A 20,640-nucleotide genomic window follows, 5' to 3' on the forward strand; every position below is an offset into this window, starting at 1 on the left:
GTATGGTGACCCAGGACACTGCTGTTGGCACAAGACATTCAGCTGAGATCCTTAATAGTTGGTTCTTAAACACTGATCCTAAGGTTAGATGGTGTTAACCACAATGTCCCGGCTAAATTCCACTCTGGGCCTGAATAATCTGGCCTCTCTAAACGTTCCCCTTAATTTGCCTGGTTTAACAGTGTCAGGATGCAAAACAGTATATAAAGTCAAGGAATTATGATGACTGGAATTAAAAGAGGAAGAACTGCGAGTAAGATAAGAGGAACAAGTAATAGGTTTATTCCATGATGAAAAGAGAAGAAAGAAAACGTTTCGGCTGTGGAGCCTTCTTAGGGTACGAGGAAGGCTCACACCCGAAGAAGGCTCCACAGCCAAAACATTGTGTTTTCTTTCCTTTCAGCATGGCATAAACCTATTACTTGTTCCTCTGAGGCCTACACATGCTGACGCAGCCCCCCCCCCCCCGAACTACAGTCAGATAAGAGGGCTGGCTGACTGACTGCACAAGTCCAAGCATTTTTCACTCACTCTGCAGGCGGAGACTTCCAGACGGCAGACAAGTTCACATCCGGACTGGCTAGCAGGGGCTGGGAATTCCCCCAGGCAAGGGGCTGTGCTGCTGACAATGCACTGATGCAGTCAACTGGAAGAATCCCTGGCCTACAGGACTGGGTGCAGATCTCTCTCTCCATCCCATACTGTCTGCCTTGGAGAACTGCAGCACCAAATCGACAGCGCTTGTACATATCCCCCCAATGCTGCGCGGTGTTACTTTGTCAGGTGGTATTGGCAGGGGTTAATTATAGGTGTTAAGACATAGCTGAGGGTTATATCCACATGCTATTCTGAATTGCAATGAACTACCACCTAAAAAGCATGGAGCTTTTCTGCTTGGTTTTGTTAGGGTGAGGAATGAACCTTCCTCAATGTCTTCCTGCTGCGTTGTGCTTTCAGATGAGGTTTGAATGAGGTGGACGTTTTGCACACTTCCAAACTCCACTAAAAAGTTACAATAATCTGTGCTGTTTTTTTTTTTTAATTCACAAAGCATTGATGTAACTAATGTTTTGACTAGATGTCAGGACGTCTTTTGACAGAAAACTGTAAGCAAAAGTCAAGCCACTCCCCACAGGCTATCTGCACTAGTGCACGTCCTGCTATTGCTGCTAACTGCATGAAGAGTTAACCAGTCCTGTTTGTCAAACATGGATAACACAATCTCATAATTACACCTTGAGGTAAGATACTGCGAAACACGTATCCTTATGTGATTTCATAATATAGCAATAAGATATGGATTCTGAGGCACAGGGTCGGTCAAGCTGCGGGTGTAAAGGTTAGTATGTGCTGATTTTCAAGAGGAAGAAGGCAAGCCGATTCACAATGGGAAAAAATAGCTCTGGATTGCATTAAACGATTTGGGAAGAGGCTTCTTTGATCACTTCACTTGATCAACATTGTAAAATGCAAAGTGAGATCAGAAACAATGGTATTGAGTTCTTAAACTATTGACCTACAGAGTATTTGCCTGGCCAAAGATTACATTGAGCCTGCATTGTCTGTGAATTTTGGGAGATCTGCAAGTTTACTACTGAGGTTGAGATCATTTAAAGAGATAGGTCACAGCCTCGCAGCTGAGCACAGCTAGATATGGGGCCCTCCAGCAGCCAAATAATTTTTACAAAGTACTGGGGATGTACTTATTACATCTCAAAACAAAGTGAATCTGAGCTCCCCTCCATTAATAATTCCTCACACATATAGCACTGTTCTGGACACTCCAGCCAAAGTCCTTTACAAGTAATGGGGACTCCCCTCCACTACAACCAGTGTGTAGCCCCCTCCTGGATGATGCGACAGCAGCCAGAGCGCACCAGTATACTTACCACACATCTATCAGTGGGGAGGAGAACCGATTGTGAAGATTAAACTGCTGCTAGCTTCGTCTTTTTCATGTAATGCATGTTGATGCAGTGCTTTCCAATTCTTGTCCTGGTGACCCACATACGCCTGCTGGCTTTTGTTATAGCTTGGCCCTCAATTACACAATTAAACCCTTCATCAGCTTAAGATTCATTCGAACTGTTTGTACCCAGATCTTAACACATGCTGGAGCTTCAACTGTTGTATTGTGTCAATGAAATAAAAACCCAAACTTGTGACTAGAAACAAAAAGCAAATATTCAATTGAAGCAAGTAAGGCTTCAGCTATTGGATGAAGGTGGGCTGAATGAAAACCAGCATACATGTGGGTCACCAGGACCAGGGTTAGCAATTCCTGTGTTAATGGCCTTTTACCTGCCTGCAAAGCAAATTTCCCAGCTGGGATAATGAAGTTAAGGTTTGCTGCTGAACTGCTTTCTATTCAGTTGGCTTCCTGTTCAACGTCTTTCTTTCCAGGTCTAGTGAAACGCTTTTCTTTAATGCACTAGAGCCTGCAGCAAAATGTCCATGTGCTCAGATTAAAATGCACTTATCTCAAAGAATATAGGTCATTGCAGAGCAGAATGAGAACAGCACTGTTTAATGTAAGGGAATATTAATTTGTTAATCTTCAAATAATCTTCTAAAGCATGCCGAGATCCTTTGGAAACTACCTGTTCTTAAAATGAGGCTTAAATAATACTTACCGCTAAAATACATTAGCCCATTCAATTAAGTCTGCTGGTAATTTGTCTTCAGTGTAGTTCTGGACTGGGCAGTGGTGGGGTGGTTAGCACAGGTCTGTGATTCTGGGTTCGATTCCAGACTTCAGTGCCCCGGTGCCCTAACAGGGGGCAGTAGCTGGACTCCCCATCTTACTGTGAGCAAAACAGCTTTAAGAATTCCCTTTCCTCACTCCCTTTTTTCCCCCCCACAAAATTAAATTGCTTCCAGGGGGACATGTAGCAGACTCCTTAGTCAGGGCTCCTCTTTCATTGAGCCAACAGCCATTAACTTATTAAATTAGGCCTGGTGAAACAATTACTCAACTCCCCTCCCTCAGACCCCTGATCAAAGAAGAATAACCAAAGATTAGAAACTATTGTTTAGTTTCTGCCTTGTCAAGAGCACAGCAGTTAAAAGACAGCAATTTTCCTTTTTTACACACAATGTTAACTTTGCCTACATTGTCAGCCACCCCTGACTAAGCCCCCCTGCTACACAAATAAGAATGCTCTGGTAGTTTGCATTCAATACCTACCACACTTAAGCAGTGAGTACATACCTTTAGTCAATACTTTTGACAATACCCTCTCACCCTCTCATCTCCAGGAATCACTGAACTGAGATCCCAACCTCCACCACACTCACGGGCCCCTCTGCAGAAACGACTAACCATTCAGTGCTGACATCAGCTCCACATGTCCTCCATTATTAATTTAACTCATACATAACCCGGGCTCAAGTGCATCTTTTAGCCTTCCCAGGAATCCTAATGCACAGCAGCTGAACAAGGCTGCAGTCAATAAGCAGGAGGGCTTCAATGATTAATAGCAAGGATAGGGGGTAGTGGCACTAATCTAGATACAAAGTGGAGTTTCAGCTCTGGAGCAGTTAAATAACATAACATCACTTTATTAGCCCTATACAATTTCTTGCATCAGGAATTTGTCTTTTCGCATACCCCAGCTTGCTCTCCATGAGACACACAGACAGGGAGAGAAGCTGGGGGTCAGAGCGCTGGGTCGGCCATTATACAGTGCCCCTGGAGAAGCTGGGGTTAAGGGCCTTGCACAGGGGCCCAACGGAGTAGGATTCCTCTGCCAGCTGCGGGATTTGAACCGGCAACCTTCCGGCCACAGGCGCAGATCCTGAGCCACAGAGCCACCGCTCCGCCCACAAAGGTTTTGCCAAAACCCGGGATCGAACCAGGGACCTTTAGATCTTCAGTCTAACGCTCTCCCAGCTGAGCTATTTCGGCCCATTGCTACACCCCCTTTCTAATCACTCCACCCAATCCAGGATTAAGGGGGAGCCAGATCCTTTACCAGCAAGCAAGGGGGGGGGTAAAGCGGGGTGCACACTGCACAGGATGCCAGTCCATCATAGGGCAGACAGACAGATGCACTCACACCAGAGTTAATTTTCCCCAGAAGCCAATTTAACTACCAGCATTTCTGGACTGTGGGAAGAAACCAGAGCACCCAGAGGAAACCCACACAAACACAGTGAGAATATATCAACTCCATGCAGATAGCACTCCAGGACCAGCAGTGTGAGGTAGCTATACTCACCCCTGGAGCAGCTGCACACTGGAAACCAGACAAGTGAAGGACTCCAGAATCATACTGTACCACAGGTAAGGCAGACAGGTTTTAAAGGAGCCAAAGCTGACATTTCTTCAGCTCCATTGCTTCACCACTTTAATAAGAATGAGAAATCTAATATAAATGTATTCACCATGCTGATCTTTATTTCAAACAGTTTGTATTTGCATCAACCTATGATAAAAAAAAACATTATAGATACTGTGATAAGCAGGAGTCTCTCACTGCAGACAATTCATTAGGTGGGATGCAAGTCCATTGCTGGGATTGTGCAAATAAGGAGGGTGATTTAGACACCAATGAACCTGGACAGTCTTGTCCAGCCTGTAGGAATAAACCAGGATAATCCGAGCCAAAACAGTCGGTAGTAAATCTTAAACTGTTGAAAAAGACTTTCCTTGAGTGCAAAAGTTTTCATCTTTAAAAATCACTTGCATACCAACCTTGTATGATGACTTACTTGAATTAGTCCTTATAACATGCACTGGTCTCTTATACACCATGATAAACAGTCATGAAAACCATAATTCTTTAAACAAAATCTGGATCTGAAGTCTGCAAAAACACACATTGGATTTAAAATAACTGAGTTAATATGCTTCAACTGTAAATGGAGACCTCTACCGGCCAGGAGAAACACTACATAACTTTCTTTTAAGTACCCTTAAAAGGCAGAGGAATCCTATTCTGTTGGGCCCCTGAGCAAGGCCCTTAACCCCAACTGTTCCAGGGGTGCTGTATAAATGGCTGACCCTGCGCTCTGACCCCCAGCTTCTCACCCTGTCTTTCTCAGAGAGCAAGCTGGGGTATGCGAAAAGAAATTCCTAATAAGAAATTGTATATGGCCAAAAAAGTGATCTGATCTTAATGAATCCTTGCAACTATTTGTCCTCTAGCAAGATACCACTGGAAATGTATCTTTGCACATAAGCAAACCTGAAGACACTTAATCAACATCAAATCAAGACAGTGATCCTAACAATGTGCCACAATTAATACTTACATTGTTTGCAGGGAGGCTGCTGAACCTCTGACAATGTGGAATCACTTTAACCATACTGAGAACCTGCACAATGTGGTTAACCGTTCCACCTCTGACTGCAGGATATCATAGCCAATGCAGCAATCTTGATTAGGAGAGATCAAGACTACTAGACCCATACCACACAACCACATCCAGGTGAAGCATTCATACCCAATAAATGATTTGCTTTATTTTGGTCATTTTGAATGCTAGCTCAATCAGAAATGAAATAAACAAGTAGCCAGTTTTCCAGCATTCACGGGGCTTGCATCCATTTGTACCTTTAATATAATTCCTGTATGAATGTTAAAACAGTACCAGAAATGCAAGTAGGTCAGTAAATAGTCATATCTTTTTACTGTTGATTTAGTCACAATTCACTGTATATTAAGAGTTGTATGTTATGCCACTGATGACAGACCACACTTGTTAAAATTAAATCAATTTTATTTTGTGCAAGTTTTTACAGAAACAACTTAGCTATCATCTTGTGCAGGCTCTGGCAATACATTTGTAAGAATAAGTATTGGTTTCTGAACTTCTTTAGATTCAATATATGGTTCAATGTAGATCAAAACAGCATTACAACCCTAGTTACAATACTAATTAAGTCAATGCAAGGTTCTTACCAGGTTCATCAATAAAATGGGATGAAAACAGGTGAATTCACCTGGCCTGGATGACCAAACATTACCACTTACAAGCTGTGCAACACTTTTAAAGACTTTAAAATTGTGAATAGACAAATCTTACTAGAAACATATCCCAATATCCAAGTTTTAAAGAAAATGTCAGTTACACTTCATGGCATGGTCCACCTCCTTCACAGGGCTATGTTGAAATGTGAAAATAAGTTACCATAACACGATGAATAGTTACATCTGCTAACTTCTTAAACCTTTGCAAAAGAAAAAATGCATGTTTACCATAAATTACAAAGCAGCATTCACCCCAGTCTAATTTAGCAAGTTCCAACAAGCAACTGAAGCAAGGAAAATCAGTATTATTTCATTAGGATTTTGCCAATTAAGCTGACAATTTAATTTATATAAAAAAATGGAAAACCAATCCATAAAACATGCAGCTTTTAAAACCAGAATGGTTTTTCCATGGATCTGTCAGTTCTATACAGTCTCATTTAGAAAAGTTACACAACTCAGCTCCACAAAGGCCAAACGCTGGTCCCCCTCACTCATCTGTTCTTAGCCACTTCAATAACAGCTAATTTCCTCAGCTGGGTTGGCATGACCCTGCTCTTGGGCCCTGAGCTGCAAAAACCTTCAAGACCTCCATGACTGCATGAACCCTTTGAGGAACAGAGCTGTGCATTTGACAAAAGCCACTACTGCTTATTTTCACATAAAACATTACAAAGGTTTCACTACCAACACTATTGTTCCCCCCCCAAAAAAAACAAAAAAATAATCATGCAGTTTTTCCCCACACACAGACTCAATTGACACCTTCCCTGCCAGCACAATGGAAAGTGACTAACAGAAGAAAAAAAAAGCACTTAAGAAATCAGTTTCTCCGGACATTGTGAAACTCACAAAAATAAAAAAAACTACCCCTTTACAGATTACTTGTAGAAAATTGCGAGGTGCACTAACGTTGTGTACTCAAGCAACTCACTGCTTCATTTAAAAATCAAGATAGTAGTCATGAGGATACCTATTGGGGGAAAGAAACAAAAAAAAAAACATTAGGCCAGTTTTCTCAGCAGACAGAACAATACAGCTGATAACCTAGATTTACAGTTGGATTGGTAATTCATTAAAACTACTCCTAGTTTGAATTTCAATGATTAGAAAGAGCCTATAAACTAAGCATGTGTCTGCATACTGTTCCCAGAGATAATGACAACAATAGGTGACTGGAGGCAGCCCCCCACTCCCACCAGGGAATCTGTTAGCACTTGGGCCAATGCGCATTGCATACAATGAAAAGCCATTTTGGACACCACCCATCTGAATGACGACTTCCTTGGCTCAACAGCCCAAATGCTGCAGTCAGGATATGCATGAAGTGATATGTAACAAAGAGAAAGACTCACCTCCACGTCCTCTTAATTGGAGTTTCTCTGCCTGACATTCTTATCCTTGTGATTAGCAGCAGCGTTGCTCTTCCTGCAATAGGATTGTACTTCAATCAGATTTCTCCACCAAGTAATGAAAATTACAAGTCATATGCAATACTCAAAATCCCTTCAAAACAAACTCACTGAATATAAAAGCTCCAAAGGACATACAAGCATACTGACCAACATTTATTCCTGACATTTTAAGAAGCTTGAGGTCTACTTGTAATTGTAAATCACAAGTGTTCAAGTTACATTTAAAGATTTACTTACAGGGGGGCAGATCCTGAGTCGTCATCTGGTAACAGGACATAAAAATGTAAAACAAGGGAAAATTAGAACCTTGGCATCATAAAGAACATTACAGTAAAAGACTGGACAAATGCTACAAAAATCCCAGTAGCTGACAGGCTGAGGTATGCTGGCTTTAACTTACAAATAAAACCCTGATAAATACTGCTCTCCTATATGAACCATTGACTTCCATCCTTTTGCTCTATATTGAAATGTATGAAATGCTTTCTAGATAAAATAAAACCCAAAACATACTTGACAAACCCTCCCTGTTAAAGGAAGTCATATTTCAATCCTTTACATACCAAAGTGGAACTGCATAAAGTAGTGTATACATTTCAAAGCAATAAAAAAAATGGATAAAACTGCATTAAATAAGACCTCTTATTGAAAACCTCTTTAACCAGACTAACTAAACCCATGCACAATACTATAATGTTATACATTTCCTGGAACATACTAAACAAAAACAACCAACAGGACTAAACTGTGAGGAATGCATACAGGCACCAATCCTTAGTGTAAGACTACACACAAGGACAAGACTCATAAAATGTACCCCCCTCTACAAAGGCAACCAGATGAAAACCCGGTTAATCCACAGTATTTTAATGATGCAGTACCATGCATGAAAGTTATTTTCTGATGCAGCTTCACATGCAAAATAGGCTAGAATCTCAGACAATGCAGCACCACCTTCTGTGCCCAAAATGGACAGCATAGAAATGAAGGAGAAAAGGTAGGCCTTCAGTGCCATGTCAGACTAAAACTGACCCTTTCACTGGGAATATCAAATCTCCAATTAAAAAAAGCAGTTTCCATATGAACATTGAGAACAAGTTAATTACACCCCATAACCTCAATTTAACCAGTGAAAGAGATCTTCATTGGCAGTCTCCTGAATTTATATTAATGGTTACTTAACAGAAGCAATGCATTAATTACAGAAACACTCAATGTTTTCTGATCATCTCAGGGAGAAACCACTTCAGTCTGACATGCAGTATTGTTCACTTACCAACATGTAATAAAAGCAGCAGCAAACAAAGAAATAAAAACAAAATAATAAAAACAGTACCAGTGGAAAACAAACCAAAGAGAAAAAAATGGAACTTCTAATTTAAATTTAAAATCCTAGAGAGAAAACAAGTAAATTTTGCAATCAAAACAGCTTACATCTGCTACATGTATAAATAAAAGATGAAGTAGTTTTAATTGAAGATTTATCTAGGAAATATAACTTGAAATGTTAAATACCAGAAAAATATTCCTTCCTACAATTCTTTAAAAAGGCAATTCTTCAACCACCTTTTAGTGGTTTGAAGAAACATGCATTTCATTTAACAGCAAGTCTTAAAAACCCTAAGGAGCTACCACTCAAAATTGCAAAAAAATTCAAACTCACTCGAAGCTGGGAACCAAGGAAGAGAAAAGATGGACATGGTTAAATTGTTTAAAGCTTAGAAGAATCCCTCTTCCACCACTAGAGGGTACACAAGTTAAAGGCTGAGGTCTAGAAACATTTCAACGTGTATATGAACGGAACAAGAATGTGGAAAATTAACTCAATAACTGGCACACAACACAAAAAGATTGGAGCACCTACTAAAGATGCTCTCCTCGCTGTTAATAGCATCTGGCTTAATCCCAAAACACAAAGGAAGCAGCACTCGTACCGTCAACGATCTCATCAGGCTTTCTCCTCTTCTCATAGATGAAAATAATGGTGACGAGGATGATCACTTCTGCGACGATGCCCAGGAAGGGCCACAGAGCAGCTAGCCGGCTGCGCACGCGCAAGAAGATCTTGTCAGTGGAATTGCCGATCTCATTCTCCGCGTAGCAGAAGTAGTTGCCCATGTCCAACTCCATGTCCAGGTTATCAATATACAGCGTGGTCTTCTCGGGCGTGCTCTTGACTTCATACTTGTCAGAAGTCCCGTTAACAATAGCCTTCAGGCAAAGGAAATCAAGTTTGAGTCTGTGATAAACAGGTAGTCAAGAATATACAAGGACCTGACAGCCTCTTTTCCAACACATCAAAAATCACCTTATTGTGCCACTGCTGCAGTGTCCCAATATGTAACCCATAAACCCATCAGAGCAGCCCTAACCCACAACCCCCTCAAATCCAGTTAACAGTTTGGGCACCACTGGTCGAATTGCAAAGAAATTAGAACAACCTCGGCAGGGTACAAACTTAAACATTATATTTCTGCACACTTTGATACACAAGTACTATTTATTGAATGTAACAGATTGTGCAAAAGTGTGGGTACCCTTCCAGTTTAGTCATTAACACTTTTAAGGCTTCAAAACTTGGTCTAATTTTGGAACACTGGAAAATGGTCCAACTTTCAAAAGCAGAAAGTTAACTTTTCTGCTGAGGGAATGATTTGCATCAATTATTGATTCATCTGTACTATTACCGATCAGATTCAGAATTAGGTTACTAAAGAGAGATGAAGATCTTGAATGCAGAGTCGGCCCCACGTTGTGCTTTATATGCATATAAAAAGTGTAATTACCAACAGAAAATAAGTGAATTTTTAAATAAGTAAACATCTACAAGGATTAGCACTGCTACACATTGATGGATACTTTCAGAAACCAAATGAATTACAACTAAACCAAGATACGGTACTGTACTAAACCTGAGAAAGGGACAAACCTTTTTCTCATCATCTTGCATCATGTACCACGACCAGGTTGTTGGCAGGGGATATCCATGGCCAACACAAGTGAGAGCTCCTTTGTCCCTTTCATTTCCATGTTCAGAGTGTTTGTAAGCTTTAGCCTGAGGCTTAGCTGTTGAGAAAGACAATGGACATGCAGAGTCTCACCAAGACCATATAGAAAGCATTACATACAACAATGGACTAAAAGTGTATCCAGTTTAATCTGCAAAGGTTTCCTATAACTTTTGCCAACATTTACGCAAAGCTACATTAAGGTGCCTTAAAAGTATAAGCCGTGATCTTTTCACTCAAGTACTCAAAAAAAGCATATCCCGTACTTACTTTTTACTTCAATAGTGCCATTGGCTTCAGGAGTAGTGAGAAACACACAAGTATATATGCCTCCAGCATCACTTTCAGAAGTCTTCACCCTAGGGAGAAAGCCAAAAGCAGAAAGTGTTGAAAAACAAAACCCCATTCAGGAAACCAAAGACCCCTTTTTGAAGTCCTTCAAACCCAAGATAAAAATCTCCAGACGAACTATGCTACAACACCTTTCATGTTTCACAAACAAGATAGCTACAAAGACATCCTGCTAAGGGAAATACTAAGCTGAAGAAAAACACTTGCACAGGACTTTCCAAACAGAACAATAAAGTGCTTGTTATCTACAAAGTGCAAGCCTTCCAACCTCACGAGGAATTGGGGTCAGCACAGAAGCTGCATTACAAGAGCACTAATCCTCATTCTAGCGACTACTGAGCTTGCGGAATGCCGCTATGGGGAGAAACGCACGTCTGCCCCGTCTGGCTCAGCGTGTCATTTCTTTCCAAGTGCCTGGGCCTCTGCCAGAGCAAGCACCACCATTATAACAGGCAGCACAAATATGGAGAGAAAAACCCTGCTAAAAGAGCCCTTGGACACTAATTCTCCTGAAAGACCCCTTGAATGAAAGTTGTTTTCCCCATAAACAACAGCATAGGGAAAAGACCAAAATGCATTCTTGCACATTCTACTAAATCATTTTTCATTCCCAAATATAAGCCTATGAAGTGCCTTACACGTGCGTCATGCTTTGGTCTGTGTTCCCGTCCTCCGTATCTTTCAGCTTCTTCCCATCTTTTGCCCAGTAATGGCCTTTAACTGGAGACGGTGGGCTCGTTAAGTTGCAGGACAGAAGGGTTGTGTTATCGCCAAGTGCCACAGAAGAGGTGCTGATCGGAGGAGCTGTATGCATCCAAGAGAAAGATGTTAGAAAATTGTGCAAGTGCGCATATACATATACCAGGTACATAGCATTAAATTACTAAATGAACACCATACTAGGCCCTTTAGACTTACCTTAAGTTTAAAATTGATTTGCTAAATGTAGAATCGCCTTCAAGCTGTTTAAAACCTAATTTTAGAAAAATCTGAAATGTTTCTGCCAACATTGCTCGAACACTGTTACAGACACTTCGTAAGAGCGAGTTAAACTCTGCATAAACACTTGCGTAAACTGATTTTCAAAACACTAAATACTAAAGCCAACATGAGGAAAAGGATTTCACCTTTGGACTGGACAACTAAAGCTTTAAATCTTTTCTGCAAGCGTTGTCTCCAAAGCTTAAAGCACACTAAGGCGTGTGGATAAAAACACAAAACATCAAGAACTACAGCAGTCACAGTACACCACAAAACAGATTCTAAATGGAAAAATATAACATGGTTGAGGGCAGTTGAAGGGAAAACTTAAAGGTCTCGAAATTCCACAAAAACCAAAGATGAAACTTAAACACACCATGGTGGTTAACACACTGAGACTATACCCTGTAAACAGCCATATTTATTGGAATCCAAACTTCCAGAAAAGATGGGTTGTCTTCATGAAGATGCCAACCCATTTGAAGTTTACGTAAGGGATATTTTAAAATCCTTAATATACTGCATCAACTCAAAAGACATTCTTGTACAATTTCGAGCCCAGCTATCATACAAAATCGCTAACCGGAAATGCTGCTTTTACTAAATTTAGTAAGACGCATCTAAAAAAGTAAGGCTCCAAATCAGGTCCTGGACTAGGTTGTCAATGGGAACAGCACAAGTGTTACTAAATGCAATGGACGGCGATTAGGCAATGCTTAAGGAAAGAGACAGGTAGGGAGATATTCAAATTGGAGAAGTTGCACACAAAAATCAAACATTGGTTCAGAAGACATACACACTGAACTCAGCTGCATTATAATACTGAACCATAAATGAAAGATTTTTGGAAATTGTCAACTGTTTACAGATCCATGAATCTATTAAGACTGTTAGCAACCATAACTGCTGGGGTAATGATTACCTTAAACCCCATTTTTTTTTAGGAAAAGGCTCATGCGCAACAGCTAGGATAGTCCAACTGCTGGCAGCGCTTGAGAAAAGTGAAACATTAGCCAACATCTGACCGCTCTAAGTGTAATCCCCTTAATTCTAAAACTGATGCGGCTATTTGTGTAGCACACACCTTCTGTCCAGTATTATAAGGCACATCGTTGTTCTGCCATATTTGTTTGGAAGACAGCTAGAGGGCTGATGCTTTACTGGGACATGGACACGGTCACAAGATGCCAGATTTGGAAGGCTCACACCCAGGATAAAGCTCTCTGCACGACGGGTGTTTAAATAACAGGAACTGCCCACAGACAGAACACTGAGAAAGATCTTTGTAACGTCATGGGACCAAAGACCAAGGGACAGCAGTTTTCATACAAGTTAACAAGTATCGTTTCCTTATTTACAACACTACAGTACATCTACAGACAATTCCTGCTATAAAGCGTTGAGCACTGGCATTACTCTACTGAGTTGTAATCCTGGGGTATGACATGGAAAGGGGGGGGGGGGGGGGCAGCAGGTAGAGCAGGAGGTTGTAGGAGGGGAGCAAGCTGCTCGCCGCCGCCAGAGAAATCTGGCGGCCCCCCACCACCACTCACGTTCAAACACGAGAACGTTAGCCTGCGAGCGGATCCACTTGATTCGGGGGGTCTTCCTCAGGTCGTTGCGGTCGGGGTCATTGGAAGCCCGGCACTCGTAAGTACCCGAGTCCCCCAGCGTGAGGTTGGCGAGGTAAACGGCACTGGTGGCGTGGAGGATGTAGGTCGCGTTGATCCTGACGCGCTCCTGGCGCGCCCCATCAAAGAGCTGCGTGAAAGTCTCGTTGGGCTCCTCGCCCTCCACAAACCACCACTGAACCTCGGGGATGGGGTTGCCAGTGACCTCGCAGTGCAGCTCAGCACTGTCTTCAGTCAGTTTCATTTGGGAGAGGGGGGATTTGACGAACCCCGCTGAGGCCCAACAGGCGAGCCGGTGCATTTTATTCAGAACGTGTGGGGTTTTTGAGGAGTGAGTTTTGTGGTTAATTAAAACAAAGCAGGCAAAAAGAAAAAGAACAGATTAGAGTTTAGAATAAAGTTAAATGGGGGGAAAAAAGCATAAAACAGAAAAGGCCTTGGATTTGCAGTACCATCTGAGGTTTAGCAATTGCAAAGAGCATGCCACGTGCTTATATACCTTAGCATCTGCATAGTGGCTGTTATGATGATACAAATTGTATGATCATTTCCCTTTGTGCTTTTAAAGACTAGCAATCAAGTTAATTAAAAGGAAAACCCTTCCATCAAATACCAATTTAACATGACAGTCTGCATCATGGAATGCAAGCTTTGATGCTGACCGAAGAGCTATTTCACATTTATTCTAAGCCCGGACAGACATGAAAACCTCAGTATGATGCTCAAATCCACCGCCAGGTAACAGGAAGCAGAATAAACGAAACAAAGAATTAAAACAAATCAACTTAATACAAAGGATGTTCTGAAAACACACTGAACTCAAAAGAACAAAAAGAGCAGTGGGTGTCAGAATGACAGATCATTCAAAATATGTCTACCAAAGCTTGCAATTTCATTCAAGGACATGTGGCGATGTCAGCAAGCTTTTGACACCAGTAATTAAAAGGATAACCTAAGCTCCAAGACTTATTTAAATAAAGTGAGAATGAATAAACTGGCAGATCATACCCCAAGACAGACTGTCAAATGTGCTGCAGGTGTTCCAAAAAGCTGAAGCTGCTGTAAAAGTAGATTACAGGAGAACACGAATCTGAAGCATTCTGAACTTGAGGCACTTATAAACTGAACAAGCACCTATCATCACAATGGCAAATTCTATACACACATTGTTTATTTCATTGGTGTGTGAACTACTTGGTATATTTTCCCTTTCAAATAATTGTAACCCAAAAGCTGTTACAAATGCATAGGCTGTAGTTTCCATGAGGCTAGAAGAGCAGTACAGTAGAAATGTGCCTTCCAAAGAAAAGCTTTTCACAACTCAAAACAAACGCATCTAGATTTTCAACAAAGCCGTGCACCTAATATTCCATCACCATGGGGCTACTGAAGTAAACATACCTACAATCTCCATAGGTGCTGAAGGGCAGAAGTCTTGCAGGTTCATTCCAACTCTGAACTCTGCCCATCCAATTTAAAGCCTTAAAAAACTTCTCATGAACATAAGCAAGTCTAAAACCAACAGGACTCCCAAAACTAGAACCGTCAACCCCGGGAGACAAAAATGCAAAAAAGCCAGCACTGAAGCTGTGAATTAGGCTGGCAGCTATAAAGAAAAAATCTTTTGCCATGGCAATCTATTCAAAAGGAAAATCCTTACATACTCAACAACTGCAATGCCTCAAGCTGTAAATACCATGTGACCTTTAATTAGAAGGCACTGCATTTGTTTTGCTGAACTGAAAGGTCACCTTCATGCCAGTACAGTCTCCAAAGGGAAATATATGTACTGCCTACTAAACAAACCCTGTCTGTATTAACATACATGATCTGGTCAAGAAAAAACATTTTCCCCATCTACACAAAAATAATGCTTTGATCACCAAGATCTAAAATATTTTGCCCATAAAAACACTACACTGAAAAAGATAGCTGCAAACAACCTGATTAGTTCAGCAAAACACAGGGTAAGTTAACTTCAGATTCTATGGATTTTATAACATGAACCTTAAGTTCAAAGAGTGCTATATTTTGTATTGGTAACTAGGAAACGCAACTGCTGAAAATTAACCAAGCAAACTGTCCCTACCCAAGAGAATCTAATTTTAAAAAAACTTACTAAAAACCATGAAATAAAAATAAAATACCCCAGCATGTTATGTTTGTCGAAGGAGTAAGAATATAGAAATGAGCAATTCTCAAAATGGGTTTCAAAGTTAATAAACTACACAAGGTCTATGGACTCCATCATAGTAAGGGCAAATTCCAACGAAGGGCAGATGTTTACTTACATTACATTTGAAAAACAAGGACCTTGTGCCCGATTTAAACTTTTGGATGGGGCCAGTAAGTCATTGCTTGTCAAATGACAACATATTCAAAATTAATGCAGAAGTTACTTGAAAATAAATTCAGTTTAATGCTGAAGCAACCTATTAAGCAGTCAGATGCAGAAAAAAGCTATTTAGCCCCCAAAGAATCTAGGCCCAACTTTACTACAGAAGTGTTCACTTCAGGGAAATGAAGAATATGTAGCATGTTCCTTTATTGTTTGATACAATGAATACAGGCAATAATGTAATAAAATTAAATGGGAAAGTTTTTTTTGTTGGGCAAATTCAATAGAAGTAGCTCAATACCATGGCAGATTATTTTTAAAATACTCTTACCACTCCCATGCTTATGCAAAATGCCTCCATGAAATCAAGTGCAACCAAAGATTCTTCCATATAATACACAAAGGACTATTTTTAATTTATTTTACCAGGAAGAACTTAAGTGAAATCAGGTGGATATTGTACTAGGATAGAGGAGGAAGTCATCTGCAACAAAAACAGTATGAACCAGCAGACATTGTTCCGACTTCTGTTATTTGTGCTTGCCAAAATATTACCCTTGCCAATATTTAAACTTTCATTTAAAAGGTCTACTGCAACAAAGACATCTATGAATCACAGGATTTATGTTGCTTCCTGAACAGAGGATCAAATCCAATAGCTGCACCTAAACAGCCTTTTTTATACATCATTTCCTATGTTAGTGTCTGGAGTCTTTCTGACAAAGTGGACCCAGAGCGGTGCAACAGGGCCGTTTTGATTACATTAATCTATTGCAAGTACCATGCTTTGTTACCAACTTAAAATTACCAACGCTTACTGCTGCAACCCACCACTGAAATGCTATCCCTACCAAAGGCCAGGAACACCATTTGTGTTCAAAAGTCATAGTTCAGACTTCAATCACATCATAGTGCTTCTGACAATTACCAAGTTCCATGCTAAGCAAAGCAACTTAAATTTTCATCTCAATGCCCCCTTTACTTGTTGGCTGAACTTTCTCACCAATTGTCACCTTTTCTTTTCCATACAACACTGAAAACCTGCCCAGTTTGCATTAAACAAATTACCAATCTCACCCTCAGGAACCCCCATTTCAAAATCAAATCTCAGTTTTCATTCACTTTCCACTTCTCACCGCAGAGTCACTTAACATTTAAAAAGGAGCCCCACAAGTGATCAAGAGCCAATTGTTTTTCTTTACACCAGTAACATACTATATAAATGCTATACTATATACCAGAGCTTGAATGTATCATTGTGCCCGTGGCAATCTGTTTTTTGGTGAAAAGAAATGCATTAAAATTAACACTCCCATAGCATTTCATAAATGGGAAGATACAAGAGACTAATAACCCCATCTTAAAAATCCCAGTTAGACTACAAATCCCAGTTAGACTACAGCCACACAGTGCTACAGGGAAAGCTAATTTTACTTATGAACTGACACTGACATTATAGGAAAAGTTCAGCCCTGGGACTGTTGTATCCCTGGTATTATTGGCAGACAGCAACCAAAAGCACTTGTCATTGCATAACGAGGGCAGAAAATGATTTACCTAGTAACAGCACAGTAACTCCACTGTTCTAGAAAACAATTCCCAAGAAGAATATTATACATTTTACATAAACCATATGCCGAGAATTCTTCTCCTATATAATGCTTTAGGCATAATGTGAATAAAACCCACTGCAAAAACTGGTAAATTCATCACAAAAGGTCTCACTCCTTACCCTTTTAACTGAACAATTTTTCATTGCTTGCTCTACACAAACAGAACCCGATGTGGACAGTGCAAGCCACAATTTCAAAATACACCATTTAAGTAATTTATATTCCCACAACGCCTCCTTAGCACAATACAGAGCACCTTGTCATCTTGAAATGACTGCTTTAGTATGGAAAAAGATGCAGCCACACTGCTGGTGAACAATGGCTCGGCATAGCTTCATTCAAGAACAGATAGGTTCCCAGACCTATTAGGCCTTGCTATGCACAGTAGACCTGAGAAGTTTGGGTATAAACTGAAAGATATGTACCGAGCCAGTAGCAATTACACCTCTACCTCCTTAACAGACTATATTGGCCCACATTACTTTTGTATCCTTGACTATGTTACACAACTCTGCAATAGTCAAACCCCTATGAGTGGGCCTCAATTAGTTTTTACCCAGTTAAAATTAAATTCCCCTCATGACCGGTTACTGACACAGCTTGTGGCTTCCTGCTTACAAACTCAGTACAGCCCTTTCAGTCATGGACCTTCGGCATCACAAGTGTTGGAATAATAGCAGATAATGAGATTTAACTAATCACATGCCTCCCCACCATCCCAGAGGCCAAGACAGTGCTTCCTGCAGCCTAAGAACAAGGGATTTTCAGTTGACATCACCTGGCTCCAGCTCAACTTCAGGCTGCATCAGCGCTCCCTCACATCTCTCCAAGCAACAGGAAAGGAAAACGGTAGACCGTAGTTGTAAATGCTTAATGTGAATATCAAGCACGGAAGCAAAGCAGTTTATTTGTCTCCTCTGCTGGATGCAAAAAATACATCCTGAAACTCAATAGCATATTTCAGGTGAGGCACCTACAAATAGCTAAACCTACTCTTTCCTTAAATGGCTCTTTACTTGCCCTTTAACTGTGCTAAATTTAAAAGAACATATCGCAGGCGTACAGAACACCGCCTAATCCATTGTTATGCTGAAACGGGGCTCCTAAAGACCTACATTGGACGACGGTGATCGATCCGGCGATAAACCGACAGACCGGCCTCGCCCGTTTGAAACGCTCCTTCTCAAGACCGGTCAAGTTAGCGAGATGAAGCCGCCACACATGACAAAAACAAGTCATTCTGATTTAAACCCCATCGGGGAGATTCGTGAGAAGTTTCCCGTTTTTTTTTTTTAATTCCTGAAGGCACGGGAGGTAAACTGGGCTTATCCGGCGGATTAAGAAGCATGTGGCGTTAACTGCAGCAATTCTACAACGGCCTTTCTGACTATCCAGTTTGATCACTGGAATATTATTAAAGCTACCTTTTCTGAAACAACTTTTTTACGATCTAGCTTCCATATTGACTGCAAAACGAATTTAATACTTTTTTTTAAAGGTCGGTCCTGCGTTATCTTACGAAAACACGTTGCCTTTAGCGATGCCTCCCAAGAGCACCACCCATTGTCGCCCTCATTACACAGTAAGAGGCCATAAGCAAAACACATTTGCTTAAATTAAAGTTTGAACCGACCCCGAATGACTGTCGGGGTACGTTTAACCACTTAGGGACACTAAAAACGAGAAAAAAAATAAACACGCTTTAAAAATCTCACGCGTCTATACGTAGCGATTACATGTCCGACGTATACGTAGAGATTGTTCACCACACGCCAAGTCACCCACCTACTCGTATCACCGTATCCATACATAGGAACAACGTTCATACGCTGTTTAAAAAAACACCATTAAAAACACAGATGACCTGTAAACATCGCAAAAGAACGCAGCTCATGAAAGAAAACAAAACAAGTCAAACTCCATCTTAAAAAAAAAATAGAGGTACGTGCCTCCGTCGCCCCCCTCTATGGAAAGGCACGCTTTCAAAAACGTCGATATTAAAGAGAGTCTTCTCTAGACCGAGGGTCATCTGGACCTGAGGCTGCTGTAACACGACCTCGGCCATTTTCTCACCGGCTATCGCCACTGTTTACCGAGCCGCCTCACGCTCACCCGACAAAAAAACAGATAATTATAGGCTTGTGTTCACCGACGTTTCACGGTGGACCTGACCATCGCATTTATATTTCTACAGTTTGGGGGGAAAAAAAGAAACAGGGGGACCATCGTACCCATCTCAGTTGACCGCGGTCTCCCATGACATTCTTGTGTTTGAAATACGAAAAAAAAAAGGGGGGCTACCGACGAGGGGAGGAGAAAAACAGACGAGAGTCTTACCTGTCATGGCACTGGCCCCGTACAAGAACACCAACAGGACACCCGCTGTACAAAACACCGCCATCGTACGGGCTGTGTCACAAACCATTACGGCTCAAATTGAAAGTCGAAGCCTCTCGAACCAACGGACCGCTCCGGCTCTCCCCTCCGCCTCGCACTGGCTCGAGCCCCCTCCGGCGTCCTCTATTTGTTCCTCGTCACGCGCCGCGCCGCGCACGCGCACGCGCACACATGCCCCGCCCATTTCCGGTCGCGTGCGTGCGTCACGCCCTGACGTGGGCGGGGCTTGGGGGTGGGGGTGGGGTTGAGGTTACGTGACCGAGAGCAGCCGCCGCCGCCGCGGCGTGTCGGAAGACGACGGGACGACCCGAGTGTTTCAAATATCTTTCTTTTTTTTTTTAATATAGGAGTGGTGGAGGAAAAAACATACGATTTCCGCGGGCGAAGTAAATATTTAAGGCATTACCGTACCACATAGCCAGGATATCTTTGTGCAGCCTCCCCTGTCTTCTTAGAATAACAATGTTGAAGCTCCGAGGAACAGCTGTGGTTTTCAGTAACCTTTTAAGTTACTGCTAGAATATGAATGTCATAACTTCAAATGAATTGAATTGCGTTTTATATATTTCAACGCCCAAAAAATCTCATAAACCCCTCTTTCGAACCCTGTTTAACACCTACCTTCAGTAGCTATAAAACTACAAAGCACAGTAACATTACTGAGATAAGAGAGATTTTTATAACTTTAATACCACGGCATAGACAAATTATCTTTATACGTGACTCAAAGTCTAACTACTGTACTTCTTATTGTTTAACGAGAAAGAATATTCTGCGTCTTAAAATCTCACGAGGTGGATTCATACGCGAAACAGGACGGTTTTACAAGATCGCTGCTCTGGTACTGTTAGACCTTGAGCGTGAAATCGCTGTTTGCACTAGACTGACGCCCTCAGGATCACGACCAAATGAACTCCTGATACTCCTGAGC

The 20,640-nt window shown here is 41.3% G+C and overlaps 1 protein-coding gene across 2 annotated transcripts; it reads right to left on the minus strand.

The window, feature by feature from the left end:
• Nucleotides 1-5,706: 5,706 nt before the first annotated feature.
• bsg (basigin) lies at nt 5,707-19,876 on the minus strand. 2 transcript variants are annotated; one of them, XM_088907783.1, is made up of 8 exons: nt 19,650-19,876; nt 11,388-11,553; nt 10,669-10,757; nt 10,320-10,456; nt 9,325-9,601; nt 7,628-7,640; nt 7,331-7,403; nt 5,707-6,948 (listed from the first exon to the last, which is right to left on the minus strand). In XM_088907783.1, exons 1-7 carry the CDS (start codon nt 19,735-19,737, stop codon nt 7,343-7,345), a joined length of 831 nt encoding a protein of 276 aa, XP_088763909.1. In that variant the 5' UTR covers nt 19,738-19,876; the 3' UTR covers nt 5,707-6,948; nt 7,331-7,342. The 2 variants fall into 2 exon arrangements, with proteins under 2 accessions (XP_088763909.1, XP_088763908.1); XM_088907782.1 differs by having other exon boundaries at nt 7,628-7,652.
• Nucleotides 19,877-20,640: the final 764 nt, after the last annotated feature.

The sequence above is a fragment of the Atractosteus spatula genome, chromosome 28, assembly GCF_055471065.1.
Source record: "Atractosteus spatula isolate fAtrSpa1 chromosome 28, fAtrSpa1.hap1, whole genome shotgun sequence".
NCBI lineage: Eukaryota > Metazoa > Chordata > Actinopteri > Semionotiformes > Lepisosteidae > Atractosteus > Atractosteus spatula.